At 38.7% G+C, this 22,251-nt stretch overlaps 1 protein-coding gene across 2 annotated transcripts in view; it reads right to left on the bottom strand.

Moving 5' to 3' along the window:
• ANTXR1 (ANTXR cell adhesion molecule 1) overlaps positions 1 to 22,251 on the bottom strand; it is a 328,385-nt gene that overhangs the window by 95,823 nt on the left and 210,311 nt on the right. For both annotated transcript variants that reach the window (XM_069068888.1, XM_069068889.1), the window contains exons 15-16: positions 10,568 to 10,663; positions 7,576 to 7,743 (exon numbers count right to left, since the gene is read on the bottom strand). In XM_069068888.1, the coding sequence (XP_068924989.1) occupies positions 7,576 to 7,743; positions 10,568 to 10,663 (264 nt within the window). The remainder of the gene's footprint in view (positions 1 to 7,575; positions 7,744 to 10,567; positions 10,664 to 22,251) is intronic.

The following is a 22,251-nucleotide window of genomic DNA, read 5'->3' as shown; positions in this document are numbered from 1 at the left end:
ATATATATATATATATATATATATATATATATATATATATATATATAATATATTCTTTATGTTATCTATCTATATCTGCCTAATATGGTTTTCCATAGACCTTTCTCAGTGAAAAATGGGCAATTAACTATAAATAGATCTATTTATTTAGGTAATGGGGTATTATTTAGTCTTACCTACTCATTTTACAAATGAGGGAACTGAAGCCTAGAAAAGTTCAATGACTTTTCCAAGGTCATGCAGGCAGAGAGTGGCAGAGTCACAGTTTTGACCTAGTTCTTCAGAATTCAGACATACTATGATGGCAGTGGGAAGGAAGGGAACTGGAAAGTATAACGTGATGGTAACGTCATATGTTAGAAACGCACTGGGCTGAAGGGCTCTACTGTTGGCTTTGCCACTAATTTGCTATGTGACCTGGAAAAGGTAATTTCCCCCTTTGGTTTTATCATCTGTAAAAGGAGAGAGTTAGAATAATTGATCTCAAAAACCTCCCTTATACATACCTCATGGCCTGTGATTCTGCATCACACATATTAAACATTGTTTTGTTTTTTGTAGGTTTAACTTTCCCTTGCTAAATATACTGTCTCTGCTCTCCCTTAGCAGGGAACTTCTGGAAGCATTCAATGGTATTTTGAAAGAGTTTCAGAATTTCTCAAGGGTTTGGTCCTTCTTTCAGCTTGGTTTTCTACTTTGATCTGATCAGTAGTTAATTAAATATCTGGGATAGTGACTAGTCCTGTGATTTCATTGATACAGGGTACTCTTAAGTGATGAAATTCCTTCTCTCAATGCAGGTTGCCATTTGCTCTGCAAGATATAGTCAGAGAGTTGTCTAGTCCAATGGTATCACATTCAAACAGAAATGAACCCCTGTGGGTTGCATATTGACTCAGAAAACTTCAAATTAACATTATCTAGGTGTTATTATACTTTTACTTAATTTGTATTTTTTTTTTTAATTTTTGGAGGGCAAATTGGGGTTAAGCAACTTGCCCAAGATCACACGGTTAATAAGTGTTAAGTGTCTGAAGCCGAATTTGAACTCAGGTCCTCCTGACTCCAGGGCTGGTGCTCTATTCACTGCTCCACCTAGTCCCCCTTTTTACTTATTTTGTTAAATTTTCCCCAATTACATTCAGTCTGGTTGGGTAGGTAATCAGGAGTATTGCTAGTAGCCTGGTATTTGACACCTCTGGTCTAAAGCATTTAGAGGTTAAGTAATTTACTCAGGTTCACAAAGCCAGTATGTATTAGAGGTGGTATTTATACCCTGCCCAAATCTCCTAAGATGACATTCAATAGGGATAAATATAAATTTTTATATTTCAGTTAAAAAATCAAGTTCAGAAATATAAGATGAGAGAGATAATAAAAAGCTGGAGCGTGGCTTTCATGGGCAATATGGGATCATTTTAAAGGAGCTTTGCAATTTTCTGAAGGGAAATAAGCCCCCTCTGATCCTCTTGCTCAATTCCAGGCCCAAAGTGTACATCTGTACTGTCCATCACACGCACATTTATTGTTTGTGTGTATATGTGTATGCTGACAGATAAGCTCTGTAGTTTGTCCGACCAGATGAATGTTGTCATCTGGACAATAGATAGCCTCCATTTACTCCTCTGTGCAGATGGTCAGACCAAACTCCTTTGACTGATTCTAGGTTCCTTTTAGTAGGTTCTGCAATGTTTTGGATCTTGCTGCAGTCAGCATATAGGAGCATTTGGGGGTGGGGGTGGGGAGCGGAACTTTAACATCCACAGGGAATGCCTCTTTGAAATTGATTTTCTGCTGGATCTCCTACATCACAGAAGAGAACCCTTTTGGTGAGTACACATCTTGTTTTGTTACCAAAACTGATAATTATGAACAGGTCACTGAATAGGGTTATTTCTATTATATCTTTCAAGTAATCTTTGATGATTTTAATATATGGATGGAATGACATCTTGTTGGAAAAAAGCTTTTTATGTAGTATTTTGCTCTACTGAATCAAATACTTCCTCCCTCCCCAAAATAATCAACAATATTCTAAATCTTTCATCAATTGTGACATAGTCCATTGCTCTGTCAATTGCAAAAACCTGCTTGTTCTTCTCATCAAGGATGCCCTGACTTGGATATATATTACTTTCATTAATTTCTGTATAAGTGGTGGAGTTGCCTTATATCATAGGTTGACAATTATTGATGTTCTCTCAGTTGCCTTTTATGGTCTTAATGAAGTCTGATTTTTAAAAAATGCCTTTGGTGTTTTCCCCTCCTTCAGATGTCTCATATACCTACCCCACATCACCCCTACAACTGTGTTGTTTCTAGCATGGATCTCCTCTCTATATCCTTGGTTAACCAGTGTTCTTTCCCATCTTTCTTTTCTTTACTGCAATTTGTACCTCCTCTATAAGCAAATTTGACACTGATGTTAGGGTCTGAATATGGTAGTTCCATCGACTCTAAAAAATCATTATAAATCTTGTTATGAATTATTTAAATTTTTCTTGTTTGTCTTCTATTTTCATACTTAAATGACCTTGGGATGACCTTGAATACTTGGATGTTTTGTTGCGTTTTCTTTAAACTCCATTGTTGTTCTCTGGTTTATGAGATGATTCTGCTCATAATTATCCATCATGTTTCTTTGTAAAATTTTACAAATGAGTTAACCTTCTAATCCATTATTGCCTTTGGAAGCTATCTTTCTCTGGCAAGTGTGATAGACAGTTCTTGATTAAGGTGCTTTCTGGACTGTTTTGATCTCTTTGTTGAGACATTTAATTCTTGCTGGTTAAAATTCAGAATAAAATTATAATAATCAGTGTTGAGGTCATTTCTGTTCCCCTTCTCCCTTTTTTGACTATCAATTAGTTGTTTAAATAATTTACTATTGAGTTATTCTAACTGTATGCCAAATCTTTTGTGGTTCTTTGGCTATGTATCTGTGTGTAACTTTGGGCAAATCAAGCAATCTGATTAGTCACACATCAAATCAATGATAGAATGAGAACCAGAGCCAAGGTTTTCCTGACTCCAGGTTCACCTCTTTACCCTTCACACCATAGTAAGACTGCAAATGAGATGCTTCTGCAGTTATCATTTGGAACATACTGGCCACTGTTATTAGTGCTTTGTGTCTCTGCAGGCCACAATTGTGTTTTCCTTACTTTCAGTTTGTCAATCTTTCCTGGTAGGAAGTGGAATTAGTCTGATATTTTAAAGATGGGTGGTGCTGGTAGGAGTGGGGCTTTGGCTATTGGTTAAAATCTGAATTTAATATGCCAGGATATATAGTAAATTACTCTGACTAGCTTTTCCTCTTAAATGTACAAGATTAGAGTACAAAGTTATGAACTTGTTGAACATTTAAAAGAATGTGGATTCTTTCTTTTTTTATGAGTTGGCACTGTACTAATAAGTTGCTGGAGAGGGGAGAAAATGTGTTGGGTATTAGCAGCACCATCTGCTAACATTTCAATTCCTTTGGTGGATCCAATGTCTTCTTAATATGGTACATCTATTGTAGCTGTTCATGTATAAGACCTTGACAAGGTGGCTACATTAGAGGCAGGTATATAGATAGCATATTGGTAACATAGATAGCATATAGGTAAAGTCACATAAGACAATCGCACAGAATCTGTACATGAAAGTAGGCCATGGTTAGTTGTGCCTCTAGTAAATAGCCTATCCTTTTAGGTAACAAATTAACTCTTTTTTGGTCATTTGTATGTTATTTGTGTCCATAGTTGGAGGGGAGAGCATCACAAACTGATTTTATTAAATTCAGTACTTTCCTGGTTTTAATCTACTGGATGACCATGCACTTGAGCATTGCTCTGAACCTAGAGGGAATGAGCTGCCTTGCTTTAATCAGAGACATGGCATGTTATAAGTGAAGTGGGGTTGGGGAGGAGCTGAGCAAAGGGAAATTCAAGCCAAACATCAGGAGGAAACTTCCTGGTCATGCGATTAAAAAACAAACATAAAGGAGATTGGAATGGTAAGAGAGTGAAAGCAATCAGAGTCCAATGCCTTAAATCCTTTAAAATGAGACTAAAAAGAAGATTGTAAAGGCCAGCTAAATTAACGGCTTATGTTGTACCAATGAGACATAATGGAGCCTGTCTTTTTACCATGCAATTTTTCTTAACATTTTGACTTCCCCTGAAATATATTTCATGAAACTAGGTAAATAAATCTAGATTTTTTTTAGGTTGCATGTATCAATACTAGGCTGTTTCTCAGGTCAGAGACACCTGATCTGGAGCCAGGCTCTACTAGAAACCTTTCCAGCTTGATAACCAGAGCACATGTCCTACTTATATAGTCTTTAAGAGTCCTGTGTAGGACATCCACCTCCCCTCCAGTCAAGTGCAGAGGGATTTATCAGCAGAATGTTAGCTACCATCCTCTAGCTTTTTTTGGTCTCAGAAAGTCATGAAGACTATCTAAGGCACAGAAGGCACAAAAAAGCTGAGATCTTCATTAGTGAGGAGAACTCTGCCTCATACTTTTTGAAGAATTGAGGCGATCCATCACAATCTATCACCCTTTGACACCTTAATGTTGCCTCGTACTCTTTCCCTGCCCGTCCCCCCTTTTTTGCTTCAGTATTGGAAGATGAGGTGGCCCATTTTTTTCAATAAAAGCCTCTCCACTTATTCTTTCGATCCTTTCCTATCTCCTCCAGGACCTTAGCCCTTTTGTTATCTCTTTCCCCTCCGCCCCCTAATTTTAAATCTTTCCTTATCTACTGCCTTTTTTTCCTACAGCTCACAAACATGTCCTTTTCTCCCCCATCTTCAGGAAACTTTAGTTTGATTCTACCCTCCCCTCAAGCTGTACTACATCTTTCTCCCCTTTTATAGCCAAACTCCTGGGAAAAGCTGTCTCAGTTCTTGCTGGGCTCCTTGACTCATTCATCAGCACCTTGTAATCTGGCTTCTGACTTCACTTAACTGAAGCCAGTCTTTTTCATACATAGCAATGATCTCTTAACCATTAAACTCTACTGCATTTTCTGACTTTAACCTTATTGACAACTCCGCATCATTAGACACTGTTGGACACCCCCTTCCTCCATAATACTGTGTCCTTTTTTTATTTTTGTGACATGTTATCTCCCAGTTCTCCTCTTGTTACACCTTATTTAAGGTTTACAAAATGCTTTCATCAAAAAAAATCTCTGGGTTGGCAGGGCAGTTATCATTATCTCCATTTTATAGATGAGAAGACTGAGGCTCCAAGAGGTTAAATGAATCAGCCGTGGTTATGTAACTAATAATTGACAGAGCTATAATTCATACACAGATGGTTGGAATCCAAGCTTAGCATTCTTTCCACTCTATTCTGCTGCGTCTTGAATTTCACTTTATTTTTGGTCTGAAACTGTGATTTCATCACTGTGGAGAACACCCAATCCCATTGAATCCGACAAGTAATTATGGAACACTCACTATAAGGCATTGGGCGAGATGCTGGGGATACAAAGAGAGAACAAAAAAGCAGACCTCGCCCTTAAAGACTTCCTATGTTACTGGGGGTATTCTACATGGAAACAAGCAAACATGTGCAAGCTAATTTATGGAGAAAGAAGCACGCACTAACAACTAGGGAGATGAGGCATGGCTTTCAATGGGAGATATGTGAAGTGAGTCCTGAACACAGCTAGGGATTCTAAGGAGCAGAGGAGGGAAGAGAATATGTTCTTGGCATGGAGTCTTAGAGTTGGAAGAGACCTATGAGATCATCTGGTCCAACCCTCACTTTTTCAGAGATGGAAACTGAGGCCCAGAGAAATTAAGCGGTTTGCCCATGATCATACAGTTAATAAATAAGAAAGCTTGGGTTTAAGCCCAGCTCCTTTGTCTCCAAAACTAGCTTTTCTTTTGCTTTCATGAAGGGTATGACGTAGCTTTTACTTTTAGGTTACTAACTTATCTTGACATCCTCAGGAATGTGCGCATGAATCACACTCTATACACTCTGTCTGTCTACCCTCTCCTGCCCACAGAAAAGATATAATGGATCTGAAGTGGGTTTGGAGGAATTAAACTGAAAAACACAAAGGATTGGGTGGGGGAAGGGAGGTTCCATAGCAGTACTCTAATTTGGGAAGAGTTGTGTTTTGGGTAGCAAACTTATCCTCCACACAAAAAGGACAAAAAGGATATATTGAGGTTTCTTCTCCATTACTCCAAACCCTAGAAAGCCCTAATGGAGGAAGGTCCAGAGAGCAACTAAATTGGTATAATTGTCGGAATTCAAACTTTCCTGGGAACCATCTGCGAGTTAGCCCTTCCCATCCCCTCAAGCTATCAGCCTCTCTCTCCCCTCCCTTTCTGGACCAAACTCCTAGAAAACATTGTTTATACTCATTGCCTCTATCTTATCTTTTCTCAATTCTTACCTAGCCCTTAGTCTTTGAATGGGCATTGCCCCAGACAAACAGAGATCTGAGAAAGACCTTAATTTAGAAAAGACTAGGTCACTCACTACATCCCAGGCCATCACCAGTCATACCGACTTTTATCCTGCCACTGAACTTCAATGATTCTGGAGGAGAGAGTGAGACTAATGACTGTGCAGCTTTGCCTCACTGAAATCCAATTGACACACAAGTCAAGACATCACCCTTGTGACATCATTGGTCACTCAATCTATCAATCAACAAGCATTTATGAATTGTCTGCTATGGGGCAGGTACTGTGCTAGGCAGTAAAGAAAAAAATAAAACTGGTTCATTTGGAGTACCACAATAAATTTGTTTCCTTTTCTGTGTATAACAGCCTTCAAATGAATGAAGAAAGGGATCACATGCTCCTCTCTTCTGTGTTAAATATCTCCATTTCTCTCCACTCATCCATAGTCAAATGGAATGGTTTTGAATTTCCGCTCCATTCTGGAAGGCTGCCTTTGGATATGCTCTGTCATATCAATGTCTTTTTTCAAAAGTGGTGCCCAGAAGAAAACCTAATCGTTGTTTATTAGAAAGGAAACATGCTCTAAAACAGAAGGTTCTGCTATTTAATAACACGGTGACCTTGGATAAGTTACTTTCTTCTCTATGTAGGCTTTATTTTCCTCATGTGGAAAATGAGGGGGTGGTGCTCTCTAAAGTATTTTCTACTGCTCCATTGTATGACCAGGACTAGAAATGTTCTGATTGAGACAGAGCAACATGGGGCTCTTACTTCCTATTATACAGATGCTGTTTCCACTATTAATGTTGCCTACATTGTATAAATAATAAATGTTAATAGCAAAGATGCAGTAATTTTTATTATAAATATCCTAAAACTTAGTGATTATTAATATTTTAATAATTAGTGATTATTAAAAATTATGATATATATAATTATAAACACTTATTGACTGATTAAATAGTAGATCCATAATGGGCAACTAAATGAAGCTAAGGAGGGCTGAGACAAATTTTTAACCTTATTAGGTGGATGTCACGGAAGGCAACTTCTCCACAAAATGTCTTGATATCACCATAACAGAGCCCCAGGGCTGATGAAAACAGCTATAGCAGTTTAATATTCCTAGACTATAGATTAAATGAAATAGTACCTTTATTGGAGAATACCACTTCCTGGTAGAAGTGTTCCTACGTAAGTTGTTGTTGAGATTTCGAGGCTCGGGGAATTCATACTCTTGCTCTGGCATCTTGACACGGGCATTCTTGGCCTTCTCTAGCTTGGCTCCTTCTTCTGTGGATCCCTTTTCTCCCCACCGAACCTTAGGAAAGAGCCAGAAATGGACAAACATTGCCTTTAGAAGCCTCTTGCTTTGGGGATAATGAGACTGTCTCAAAGGATGAATGGGAACATGTCTGTCTACTCCTTAAATAATAAATATTAATAATAACAAAGATATAGTAATTTTTATTATAAATATTCTAATACTTAGTGATTATTATAAATATTTTAACAATTAGTGATTGTAATAAAATTATTATATATATGTATAGTTATAAATATTTATTGACTGAATAGTCCTGGAATTAGCTCTAGGTCTAACTTCTCTCTTTGATGTTTTTACTGCCTGGGAGATCATGAACAAGTCATTTTATTTCTCTAATTCTCAGTTTCCTCATCTGAAAAATAGGGAAAATAACACCGGTATTATGTATTCTCCATACAATGACCCATTTGTATGGAAAACACAGTATAAATCTTAAAGGGATATAGATAGAAGTAAACTATATAGATTATTTCGGAGATAGCGGGAGGGGAAAAAAAGCCTTTCCAGTGCAGCACTGTTGTTATCCAGGGCTAGTTGGGTAGGGGCGATTGGTCCCACTTGCCCTAGCCACAGCATAGGCTAACAAGCCCTTGGAATAATTTCCTGGTACTTTTGTATATGCTGTATCTAAGACCTCCAGAAGCTTGTAGTATATTCCTTAGGGACACACACCACAGAAAGGAAAGAGATTTAGTGAACCAGACTCTCTAGAACTTCATTCTCTCCAGCTCAGAGACACCCAGCTCTTTTGTTCATCATTCTGGCCAGCACAGTCAGCTCTGCAAAAAAGGGACACCTTAGAAACATGGCTGTTGTTCAGTGATTTCAGGAGTGTCTGACTCTGCATGACCCCATTTAAGGTTTACTTCATGGAGATACTGGAGTGGTTTGTCATTTCCTTCTCCAGCTCATTTTACAGGAAACTGAGGCAAACAGAATTAAGTGACTTGCCCAGGGTCACACAGCTAGGAAGCATCTGTGACCAGATTCGAACTCAGAAAGATGAGTCTTCCTGACTCCAGACCTGGCACTCTACCCACTGTGCCACCTAGCTGCCTCTTACAGATACTAACCCAGCATTTTGGAGTGGTCTTGCTTTTATGCTCTCCCTAAAGAAAGTCTCCGTAAAGGAAGGAGGTTGGGGCACTCTAATGTCCAGCACCACCTACTGCCTCCCTACTTTACAAATCAGTTGCTCTGTCTTCCTGATTGTGGTAATACTTTGCATTCGTTGATTCTGAAATTTCTTTTGACTAGGGGGCAAGGAGACAAAAAGGAACAGGAGATTGTGGGAGTGTGGAGGAGGGGAAGGTGAGAGGCTTGCAATTGGTCATGTGAGCAGGAACAAAGTTATAAAACGTCCCATGGCCTCTTCCTCACAGGTTGTTACCATATAAGTGTGAATATGGGCAGCCCAACTACAGAAGTTGGTATCTGGTCCTTCGTAGAAACTGAAGAGAAGAGTCAGATTCCCTGTTTGGTCTAGGGTAGAGAGAACCTGATTATGTACTCCTTATACTGGGGCCACCTCCCAGATCATGACCAGCTGAACTCTAAAGGCATTGAACCTTGTAGAAATTACTGTGTCTCAGTGGGTCTCCACACAATCTAGGCTTTCTATATCACACCCAAAACAAGTATAACCTGTGACTGGTGGTTTTTCACATGATCATTTGATATTTTCTGAGATATATGTCATCATGGGAGAGGTCCTGGATTCAAATACTGGTTCTGCTTTTTACCAGATGTGTGAATTTTGGGCAAGTCATTTCCCTTCTCTAAGAGGGTTGGACTAAATGATCTTGAATGTCCCTAGACCTCTATGACCTATTAGTAGGATATGTCATCAGTAACTAAGTTCCACTTGGATTTAATCACATAATATCAACCCTAAGCACTAAACACTCAGGATTCCAAGGGAACCCAGAGAAAATCTAGCTAATTTTGGAGATAAAGAAACTGAGGGCCAGGGAGGCTAAATGATTTGCCCGAGATCACACAGTTCTTTTGTTAGCAGATCTAAGATTAGCCGTTTGTTATAATGACTTCAGGTGCTCTTTTTATTATACTAAAACTGTCTTGTATTATAAAAGCGAGGACTGTCATCCTGAGAATTTATAGCCATATCTTTTTTTTTTTAAGCAATTGGGGTTAATTAACTTGCTCAAGGTTACACGGCCAGTTATGTTTTGTGTGGGTACCAAGTATCTGAAGCCGGAACCAATCCTGGGTCTCCCAACACCGGGGCTGGAGCTCTTACTCACTGCTCCACCTGGCCGCCCCCATATCTTTTGTAAGTACATTTTTAGAAAATGTAGTGAAAATCCAATTTACCGATCATGGAAAGTAGAGCTATGAATGGGTCATAGAGATCCATCCTCTAAGGAAACTGAAGCCCACAGAGATTTAGTCACTTGCCCTAGGTAACACTGATATTCAAACCCAGGTCCTTTACTTCCAAATCCAATGCATTTTCTTCTACTCTTTTGGGAAGACAAATCAAAATTGTCATCCTAATCAACATGTACGTTGTTTTCCCTAAAACGTTGTCCTTGGCTGATCCTATTGTCCTTTTTAATATTTTGCGACATATTTAGCCTTAAAGGAAATATAATCATCCCCTTTCTACACAGCAATGTCAAGTATCATAGGAAATTTTTCTCCATGGAGTGGGATGTAAGTAGATGGCTTTTCAGAACCTTAAACTTCTGAGGTCCTGTCATCCTAGGTCCTTTGTTTACTAGTTGAATCTTCTGGCTACCCCTGGAAAAGTCGACTTGTTATAAAGAGATACCTGTGTAAAAAACTTTATACTTACTTCCATCCTCTTAATGCCTCCAACTCCTCGACCTCCGTAATAAGAAGCGTCTACTGTTGGCCACTTTTTCTTAGGTAATCCATCATCTTCTTCTTCCTGCAAAAAGATGAAGTGATGTGAATTTTCTGGTGTCTTATTAAGGAAGTAAGGCAATATCTGTGTGGGACAAAGTGGAGTAACAAGGCAAAGGACATCTATGCTTTATGGTGTGTGTGTGTGTGAAGTAAGTTATTTAGTATTTATACCTTCATTGTCAACCAATCATTTTTCTGTTTATATAGAACTCTTGTGTTTTATGCCCATAAGTAAATGACAGTGTGCCGGAAGTTATCCAGGTATATTTGAATTTATCTACATATTTTGAATGTGTTTAAAAAAATTGATCTTTATTTATATTGCCTTCAGTGATTTTCAGTAAACTATGTGGCAAGGTCCTCTGCTGAGGAGGAAAAAGGGGGTAGGGTATGGTGGAACTTGGGAGAAACTAGGGAAGGATACAGAAGTCCATGCAGATGATAGAGATGCATAGAAATAATAAATAAACTCATTTTAACCAGCAAGGCACCATAAGCACATAATAAGTGCACACATAAGTCAACATAAAGGGAGAAGAAAGGATGTTTCAGAAGAAAGATTTGGGATACGAAAATGATGGAGGAGGAAAATGGCAATCATTGGAGTAAACCAGAGTACAAGTGGTGGAGCAATAAGCTGTCCAAATATGGGAGAGAGCATTTGGAACAAGACCCCCAAAGCTGCTGAACTGTGCATATGCATTGACCTTATAATGATGATGTTGATCAACCAACTATTAATTTATTAAATTTATTTATTGTTAATTAAATGATTACTATGTGCTAGGCACTATGCTGGGCCTAAATATAAAGAATGAAACAACTTCCACTCACAAGGAGTTTACATTCAAATGGGAAGGAGGGGAGGAGAACCTGATACATGTACATGTAATCAGCATATATATACACACATATATGTATATACATATCAGCATATATATACACATATATGTATATATATTGGATAAATATAAATCTACAGAATTAGTTAAATATGACATAGCTTGGGAGGAAGGGCATTAGGAGCAGGGGACCAGGAAGTTTCCATGCAAAAGATGGTGTTTGAGTTGTCATAAAGGGAGAGAGAGTAGTCTAAGGGGGGTTCAGTCATTTCAGTCGTATCTCTCTCTTTGTGACCCCATCAGGGTTTTCTTGGCCAAGATACTGGAGTGAGTTACATTTCCTTCTTGAGCTCACTTTTACAGATGAGGAAATTGAAGCAAACAGAGTTACATGACTTGCCCAGGGTTACACAGCTAGTAAATGTCTGAAATCATATTTGAACTCAGGTCTTCCTGACTTCAGGTTGGGTGTTCTATCCAATACATCACCTAGCTGCCCACATATCCATCATAAAGGATGGCTTTTCCTGAGGTTGGGGAAGGTGAGAGTTTTTATGTAGTTAGGTGATGGAAAAAAAAAAGAAAGAAAGGAATGCAAGAGAAATATTTTAAAATATACTGAAGAGGGCGGCCAGGTAGCACAGCGAGTAAGAGCACCGGCTCCAGTGTTGAGAAGACCTGGAGATCGAATCCTGGGCTCGGACACTTAGCACCCACCCAGAAACACCTGGCCGTGTAACCTTAGCAAGTTACTTAACCCCAATTGCTTAGGGGCGGCCAGGTGGCTCAGCAAGTAAGAGCACCGGCTCCAGTGTCGGGATGACCTGGATCAAATCTGGGCTCAGATACTCAGCACCACACCCAGAGATGGCTGGCCGTGTAACCTTGAGCAAGTTACTTAACCCTGATTGCTAAAAAATATATATATATATATATACTGAAGAAAGCAAAAGGAAGTTCAGAAGGGGGCCCAGTTTTTTAAGGGAATTTTGTTGCTACTATGAAATCTTTTTTTTTTTTAAAGGAATAGGGGTTAAGTAACTTGCTCAAGGTTACACGGCCAGTTATTTCTGGGTGTGGTGCTGAGTATCTGAGCCCGGATTTGATCCAGGTCATCCCAACACTGGAGCCGGTGCTCTTACTCGCTGAGCCACCTGGCCGCCCCTGTTATTATGAAATCTTAAAGTACTGTAAGAAAAACCAAACTATACATAAAAGTTCTAATATTATATTTCATTTATATGACTTCCATATTTATATATGAACATATGTTATACATTATCTCAATAGATTTAATATATAATCATGTATATGAAATATTAATACATATCAATACAGGTTAAGTTACGTACATATTAATATATGTTATGTTAATATATGCTGATATATAATATTATATGATATATCATAATATATTAAGATATAATATATCATAGTACAATATATAATATACTAATATTTCTACATGATGTTTATATGTTTCATATATTCTTTATATATGTATACACACATATAAGTTTCATACATACTGTACTCTTTTCTGTTCTGCATTTGAAATTTTCATGTTTGCTAGGTTCTTAATAAAAAAGGTATTCAAAAGGCAGGCACACTCCTAGTATGTATTCGCTTTTCTCTTTTCTTTTCCTTGAATCTAGGAGGGAACTGCTTTTTCTTCTGTGCCCTAGCAATGAAAAAGGGCCCACTCAGTGTATGCGCAGAGGCTGAGAGGCCTCACAACAGGAAATGCCAGGACTTAAGAAATCTGCTTCTCAAGCTCTTAAAAAGTAGAGCCAGTCATCTGAGTCCCCTGATTCAGAGGCTGCCTGCCAAGGGGGCAGAGCGAACAGAAAAGGGAGCCCGGCAGTCCAGGATTAGACCAAGGAGAGAGTCGCAAGCTGGCTCCCTTCAGCATGGTTTTGTTTATACAACTGAGGGCCTAAGGGTTTTGCAATATTCACGAAGGGAAAATACCCTTTGATGTCTTCCTTACAGTTGGCAAGAAAATAAGGTAATAGCCTGTGGCAACAAAAATATCGCCCATTATAAAGGTCACTGATAAAAGCAGCTGTACATAAGTGACTTTTTTCTTTCTATGAATGAAAGCTCAGAGAGGCAAGCAGCCTAATAAAGTAGAAAGAAAGAGAATGGGAATTGGAATGAAGAGGAATTGGGTGCAATGCCCCATTGAGCTATTTGCTACCTATGTGGTATAGCCAAAAGGGCTGTATGAGGTTGGGCAAATCATTTCACTTCTCTGGGCTTCCCCATCTGCAAAATAGGGAGCTGGAGTCAATGGTTTCTGAAGCATCATCTAGCCCTAGATCTAATAGCCTACAACTTTGGCTAAGTCACTTCCCCTTTCTTTGGTCCCAGTTTCTTCCTGAGGATCGGATTGGACTAGACTAGATTACTTTTGAATCATGGCATGTCTTCCCCACAGCATTAGTAGGCCAGTTCAAGGTGTTTTATACAGGGAAGAAACTTGGAATAACATGCTTCATTAGAATAGATTCAAATGTACCATGTCAAGTCCCTTGCTCTAAAACATCATGACTGAAGCTTGATATTCAGACGTGGTCGGCAGCTAATACATGTGAATGTGGGAATTTATGGTTTATGGTGGCCTTCAGGATAATTACAAATATCTTATTAAATTATTTTATAGAACATTGAATGATTTGATATGGGAAATACCAGATCCTAGGTGAGATGGAGTAAAATTTGACATTCTGATCTTGAACCACACATAGCATTTTGTTTTTTCACTCCTCTAACATATCTATCATGTAATATTGCATATTTGATTGATTTGTGTTTTTGCTTCGTTCCCCCCAAATCCAAATAGACTATACGCTTTGTGAGGGCAGGCATGTACAAGAAATATTTATTTACTGAATTTATGAGTGACATCAGGTTCTTGTGATCTCTGACAAGGCCATCATTGGCCGTGACCATAAGGTCTGTGATTGCTAATGATTGCTGACCTTATGATATCTAGGACTTTGGCATTCCCTGAGCTCCAGATCTTAGGTATCTTTACAAGTCATCCTAATGAACCAGGATTCCTCAGGGATAGTTAAAACACAGTGGACCATGAACAAAGATACATAGGGAAAGTCAGTCAAGGAAAAAAACCCCAAAACCAGACACCTTAAAATGAACTATGGTCTAAATTGACCCTCAATCTCTCTTCTGTCCAAGAAAAAATTCTGCATTTACAGAATAATGGACTGTTGGGAACACAAACCCAGAAGCTGGAACCCTGCTTTTGTGGCTGCCTCCAATGACCTTCATAGCACAAGAGTTAGTGGTAAGGGAGCTTTGTCAGCAACTGCTTCCTTCTTGACCCCACAGTTCATTTGCAGGGATAAGGTAAGCATTTATACTTAATAACAAAAGGGGGAGTTATTAATGAATTCATCTAGCATTTAAAGTTTACAATGTTTTCTTCCCAGCAATCTGACAGTTCTTGGAATTAGTCTTTCATTGTTTCTGTAACACTGGCTCCTGAGAAATTTGTTTATCCCATAACTCTCAGCTGACCAGTCTGCCCCCATTTGAACCTATGAATTTCAATCCACTTCTCTCTAATTGCTAGACCATTATTGTCAAGGCACTGTGGATAGAGTGTTGTTCCTGGAGTTAGGAGGACCTGAATTCAATTTCAGCTGCAGACACTTACTTTGTGACCATGGGCAAGTCACTTAACCCTGTCTGCCTCAGTTCCTCATCTGTAAAATGAGCTGGAGAAGCCAAACCACTTCAGTGTCTTTCTCAAGAAAACCCCAAATGGGGTCACAAAGAGTTCAACAACAACTATTGCCATAAGACCGTAGTTTGAGAGATGGAAGGAACCTTGGTGGTCATTTAGTCTAACCTTTTCATTTAAGAAATGAGGTGAAAGGCCCTGAGAGGTCAAATGACTATTTTCCTTGTAATGGAGAAATCAATTGAATGAGAAGGACTAAATTCAAGGGATTAGCATAAAATAAACCTTTGACACAAATTAAAATTTAATGACTCTTAATGGGACCTGGAAATCCTTAAGAATGATTATTAGCACAAAACACAAGGTATAATCCAGACAGGAAACTGAATAAAGTAGTTGACAAGATGATGGCCTCTGAAGAATAAAAAATAACATAAAAAGGGGTGGCCAGGTAGCACAGTGAGTAAGAGCACCGGCCCCAGAGTCAGGATGACCTGGGATCAAATCCAGGCTCTGATACTTAGTACCATACCCAGAAATAATGGCCGTGTAACCTTGAGCAAGTTACTTAACCCCAATTGCATTAAAAAAATCTATATCTATATTTATATCTATATATCTATCTATATCTATATATAACATAAAAAATTTAGGAGAGAACTACCAAAAAATTCTTAAGTTTCCAAAATTTTAAGAAACCTTAAAAGGTCTTCTTTGGAAGTCCTATGGAATTTGAAATCCCCAAACTTCACAAACTATGAAGGGTATAAAATGAAGAGTGCTGGATAGACCTTTCCAGCCATGCTCCTGAGTGTAAGCCAAAAGAATAATAACAGGGGTTGGGGATGGGGTGGGAAGAAGCATTTACCCAAGAAAATGAAAGCCCAGGCCAAGTGAGAAGATGAGGGAAGTGAAGACAGATTTCAGAAACTGTCCATTTGGTTTGGAATACAAAAAATTTGAACTGATTCCCTGCAAATATCCCAGATTTTTATTTTCTAAAATGTAGCTTAATATATCTTATGTTGTACCAGCATATGCATCCAATGACTCATACTCTAATTAGGATTGTCTTTCCATTTCAGTATGCTTTTGTATATTTATTACTACTGCTTCATCAGTCAGACAATAGGCATTTATTAATTGCCTACTATGTGCCAGGACCGTGCTAAGGACTGAGGATATAAAGAAATGCAAAATACACCATCCACACTCTTACGGAGCTGGCAGTAGCTTAATGGGTGAGACAACATATAGACAACCAAATACAAACAAGATATACAGGATAAACTGGAGATCAATAGAGGAAAGGCTCTAGTATTGTCTATGGGTGTTTTGGGGGGGGTGTCAGAAAAGGCTTATCTGAGAATTTGAGATTTTATTTTATTTTATTTGCTTTTTGGAGGGCAATTGGGGTTAAGTGACTTGCCTAAGACCACATGGCTAGTTTTTGTGTTAAGTGTCTGAGGCTGGATTTGAACTCAGGTCTTCCTGACTCCAGGGCTGGCGATCTATTCACTGTGCCAACTGGCCACCCCAGAATTTGAGATTTTATTAGAGACCTGCAGGGGACAGCTAGGTGGTTCAGTGAATAGAGTGCTGGGTATTTCTTGAGTTCAAATCACCCTGGGTTCAAATCTGGACTCAGACACTTACTAGCTGGGCAAGTCATATAACCCTGTTTGCCTCAGTTTCTCCACCTGTAAAATGAGCTGGAGAAGGAAGTGGCAAACCAGTATCTTTTCCAAGAAAACTCCAAATTAGGCACAGAGTTGGAAAAGGCTGAACAGCAACAATTAGATTCCTGATTATGGGAGGACATTAAGTCTATCATAAAATCTAAAGTTTCCATGAAAGAGATTTTGACAAGGGCTTTAGTGGATCAGATTTCCCACTGGATCTGTGGCTTAATAAATGCCAACATCCCAAGATTTCACATGGTTATCGGAAATCTTTCACTTCCAGGTATTAACATGTCATCATGCCTTATTATTCTGTCATTATGGAATTCTGCCTTCCTGGATTTTGGTTTGTAGGAGGTCATTCAAAAGAGCTACTCTTTTGGTGGTTGGGGATCCTGGGCTTGTCAGACATTTTTAAGTGGTGGTACTCAGCCTCCAGAGGTGCCTATCAATACATTCCATGAAGCTTAATAAAGCATTAGCAGGATGGGAGGATTCTTAATTAAGAGAAGTTTTGGCAAAGAGGAAAGCTGGATTGGCTGCGGCACGTGTGAGCTTAAAACTCCTATACACCCACGGGGGCTTTGAGACCAACAAATTAAACAAATGACATTTGTCTACTTTGGCTCCTCATCTCTCATTTGGCACCAAACTCTTGTACTGTTTCCTTGTATTTTTCTTCCTGTAGTCACTTTTCTTAGATCTTCTTTTTTTTTGGGGGGGGGGAGTAGCGGAAATTTTAGTTTTGACCCCGTTTCTCTCTGACATTGATTCCTGCCTTTACAGCTAACTGATGTTTGTTCTATTACTGATGTTGACTTTTAGTACCTTGCTCCTGATCTCCAGATGTCCTACCTCCACAACGCCTCTGACAATCATCCTCTTTACTCCCATGACTGCCCCCTTCCTTCAGACTCTCATCGTCTCTCACTTGGATTGTTGTGAGAACCTCTTGATTGCTCTCTCTGCCTCACCTCTCTCCCCTCTTTAATCCATCCTCCACACATTCCAAGTTGGTATTTTTAAAGTACGAGTCTGACAGTATCACTCCCCTCAAGAAGCCCCAATGGCTCCTTCTTTCTTTAGGATAAAATCGAAATTCCTCTGTTTGGCATTTAAAGCCCCAAACCATTTTCCCAGGCTTATTGCATATTACTGTCTTTCATTCATACAGCCCCAGTGTTGTAGTTACATCCTTTTGTACACAATACTCTATTCCCCATCTCCATTCCTTCATACACCCTGTCTCCCATACTTAGAATGCATTCTCTCCCCATTTCTTTCTCATAAAACCCCTATTCACCTTCAAAACTAAGGTAAAGTACTATCTCCTACATAAGGCATATCCCTACCCCTTTGGGTTGTCCTGCTACCTGGGAGTTAAATTAAATATACTGATATTTTTGCATTGTTTTTCCATTTGTTGTTTTTCCCCTAAATAGGATGTAAACTGTTTTTTTTTTTTGGGGGGGCAGAACTGTTGTGTTTTTGCATCTCCTAGCACCTAATAATAGTACCTGGTATATAGTGAATATTTAGTAAATGTTGTTTAATTGATTGAATGAAAAAATTCTGTTAGAGTTGTAGAATTTCCCACTATTTTTTCATTTGCTGCTTTTTCAGTAGGGTGGGATTCAATCAGCACCATGGAATTCTTCCCTAGCCTTCTTCCCCTGCTCTTACCCACCATGGTCCTTGCTGGACTCCAACCATTCCTATTCAGGTCAGTTTTTGTTGCATCATCACAAAACTGGATCCTGTTAGGATTGATGTTGGGCTATCTGATCAGGGGAAGACCCATATTCTGGTTTATGAGACAAGGCATCTACCCATTTGTTTCATCAGCTTGGGGTGCATAAAGTAGTAAGGTTGCAGTGATTGTCAAAGCAGTGGCCATTAAAGTTAGCTGTGGTTGAACCTGCAATGTGTTTGACGTTCTTATGTCCAGTCAATACACTTGGTTGAGAGATGGGCCCCCTCCAGATGTAAACTCTAGAAACATGGCCTTACTGCAAGGAGCAGCTCTCCCCCAGATAAAGCCAACAGGAAAATTCCTGATCTGGAATGTCTACACACAACAGTAGAAAGCATGAATAACAAACAAATGGGACTGGACATCCTGATTTAAGGAGGAAAATTGGACTTCACAGGACATAGAGACTAGGTGGGACGTGATGCATTATGAGAAGAGGGCTTAGGAAAGCTAAACTTAATTTAAGGAGAGACAAAAAGGGGTGAGGTGGGGCATAGTAGCATATATTAAGAAGATATAGGCATGAGGAAATCTAGGAACCAGATGGGGTAGGCTTGGTGTAGAGCATTGACTCAAGGAGGAACACAAAGAATATATTTTTAAAATCAGGGTATAGTACAGACTAGTGATCAGAGGAGGAAATAAATTAAACTTTTGGGAAAAGTATCATTAACCTGGTCTGAAAGCCAGTATAGTAGTCCAGTATAGTAGGGGGAGGGGGAAAGGAATTTCAGTTATCTGACTTTTTGTTGGATCTCTCTTTCTGCCTAAAGCAGAAGACTTAATCTTTTTTTTACATTCCTTAATAATAATTTCATCCTTCAGTAGGTTGAAGAGCCAGTGAAGGGGGCTTTTTGTTCTTAAACTGATTCTCACTAACATGAAGGAATGGTTGCTGGGATAGAAACAATAGATACCTTGTGCAGAAATGAATATTAGAATTTGTAAAACATGAGAGTAACCTGAGAATAAATAGTCTGACACGTATACTAGATTTTTGGAGAGGCAGGTAGGACCCTATGAACTAAAACTCTATTAATAAAGTCAACCAAATCGATCAACAAAGTTTTTGTTAAGGATATTCTATGTACCCAAACTCCTCCTAGATCACTGCCCTGTCTTGGTGGAAGGGTATACATAGCTCAATGAATCTGTGAGGTATGCTGTGCAGGGTTACCCAAGATGAATGGGTCATAGTGGAGAGTTCTGACATCAGGAGATCTATTGGAGAAAGAAATCACAAACCACTCCAGTGTCTTTGCAAAGAAAACCTGATGGATGCTATTGGCATGCTACGGTCCATGGGGGTCACAGAGTTAAACACAAGTGAACAACAACAATGTGCCAGGAACAAACAAAATACAAAGATAAAAATGAAAGTCTCCACTATTAAGGAATTTGTTTTATTAGTGGAGATTTGTGTTTATAAAAGTATGTGAGATAAAACAAAGTAAATATAAAATTTGAAGTAGTAAGGGAAATAACTACCATTTTGGGATGAGAGTCAGGAAAGGCATTGTATAAAAACTAGTATTTAAAGGAAGTGCATGTTGAAGGAAGTGATGGATTTAATGCAACATGGAAAAGTAGGGAGTAAGTAGAGAGAGCATTCTAGGTATTTGAGGTAGGACTCATGACTTTCAAAAGGGGATCTTCCTACTCCATGTTAATGAAATCACACGTCAAGACCAATATCTCCCTCCTTGTTCCTTCCTCTCTTAAGGAGATGAATGAGGATTCTTCTTCCCAGATGAGGAATCTGAGACTCATAGACATAAAGGTTACTTACCCAAGGTAAGGTTAGTCAGTCAATCAACAAGCATTTATTAAGTCCTTCCTATGTATACTAAGTATTGGGAACACAAAGAAAGGCAGTGCTGAGATCTGAATTCATGTTCTCCGGTTCCAAATTTATATGTTGTCCTTTCTGGAATGACTTCCAAGATGCCACGTAAAATCAATGAAACTAAATGTGTCTTTGGTGTAAAAATAAAGACCTGTATGTTCCAAGAAGGGAATGGAATAATTTTCCATCAGAAAGAGAGCACTGTTGCCAATCTGTTAGAACACAGTGACTGCCAGGCCAGTGTAGCCAAATAAGAATACTCAAGTGGATTGAACTACAAGTGTGATAGGTTAAGAAATGGATCTATGTCAAAACAGGCTTTTCTTAAGTCAAAACTTTCACTTGGTGTGTGGGGCTGACTCACACTTTGGCTATGGCCAAGTTACAAACAACCTTTTGTTTAGTCAGCATGGGGGGAGAAGGGGGCTTATTATAGTCTATTGTGTCCTAGGCCATTGCCAGTGAACATGCCAGTGGTAGGATCTTTTTAAAGTCTCAAGAATGGCAATAGAATGTAGCATGCGTATTGCTGCCCTTGAAGGCTTGGATATTTACAATTTGACTTGCAAATTGAATCGGGATGTCTTTTCAAGATGGGCTTTGACATGTAGTGGAAAGAATCTTGGGCATGGAGTCAGAAGACTTGGGTTAGAATGCCAACCTTGCCATTTACTAGTTGTGTGAACTTGAGCAAATTAAACTCTGGGTCTCAGTTACCTTACCTGTAAAACAAAGGGGCTAGAGTAGATGATCTCTGAGCTCCCTTTCAGCTCTGACATTCCGTGAATAAATTGGAAACTATTCACTTTGTGGATTATTTATTAAATAATTAAGACCATAGTGGAGAGATTGGGAAATCTTCTATACTTTCTGCTGTGTAAAGATTAAGTGGCTAGTGGGAGGGGCACCTTAATTTAGGAAATATCATGAGTAATTGATTCAGTTCAGATTCTTTGTCCCCAAAAATACAATGACTAAATCTTATTCAATTCCCTCACATATTAGAGATATTATTTTATAAGTACTAGTAAATAGCATCTGAGAATATGCATACTGAAAATATTGTTATATTGGTGTGTGTAGCTGGGGTCCCCTATGAAGAAGGCTGCTGAAAAGTTAAGAACTTTTTGAATATTTTCATTTTTTGGAGGGGTGGTGTATGTCAGGAAACATGTACACAAAAAAAGTTAAAAATATATCCAAAATAATTGGGGGGAGAGACAAGAAAGGAGGAGAAGGGCAGATGGTCTACTTTGGAGTTATGCCCCTAAAGTTACTAAACTCTGCATACCCTTTGACTTAATAATAGAACTACTAGACGTATACACCAAAAACAATCAAGGAAAGAGGAAAATAATTCATTTGTACACAAATATTTAGAGCAGCTCTTTTCATAGTGGCAAAGAACTGGAAACTGAAGGGGTACAAATCAATTGGGGAGTGACTGAACAAATTATGATATATTAATATAATGGAATATCATTGTAAGTAAGTATTGTGTAATTGGATTAGTGTTATAAGAAATGATGAAAGAGAGAATTTCAGAAAAACCTGAGAAGATTTGTATGAACTGATGCAGAATGAAATGAAGGCCACCAGAGAACAATTTATGTGATAACAACATTGGAAAGACAAGCTAACCCCATTACAAATATGTTTAGTCATGCAAAGCAAACTTCCACTTTAGCCATGTCCAAAAAAAAAAAAAAAAGAAAGGAAGGAAGGAAGGAAGGAAAAGAAAATAAAATCTTTTCAATTTACATTTCAGTCCAACAGTT

The sequence above is a fragment of the Petaurus breviceps genome, unplaced genomic scaffold (assembly GCF_028583685.1).
Source record: "Petaurus breviceps papuanus isolate PSGF00001 unplaced genomic scaffold, PetGlider_PUasm1.0 90775, whole genome shotgun sequence".
Classification (NCBI taxonomy): Eukaryota; Metazoa; Chordata; class Mammalia; order Diprotodontia; family Petauridae; genus Petaurus; species Petaurus breviceps.
The sequence above is the reverse complement of the archived record's forward strand: the minus strand, read 5'-3'. Positions and strand labels throughout refer to the sequence as shown.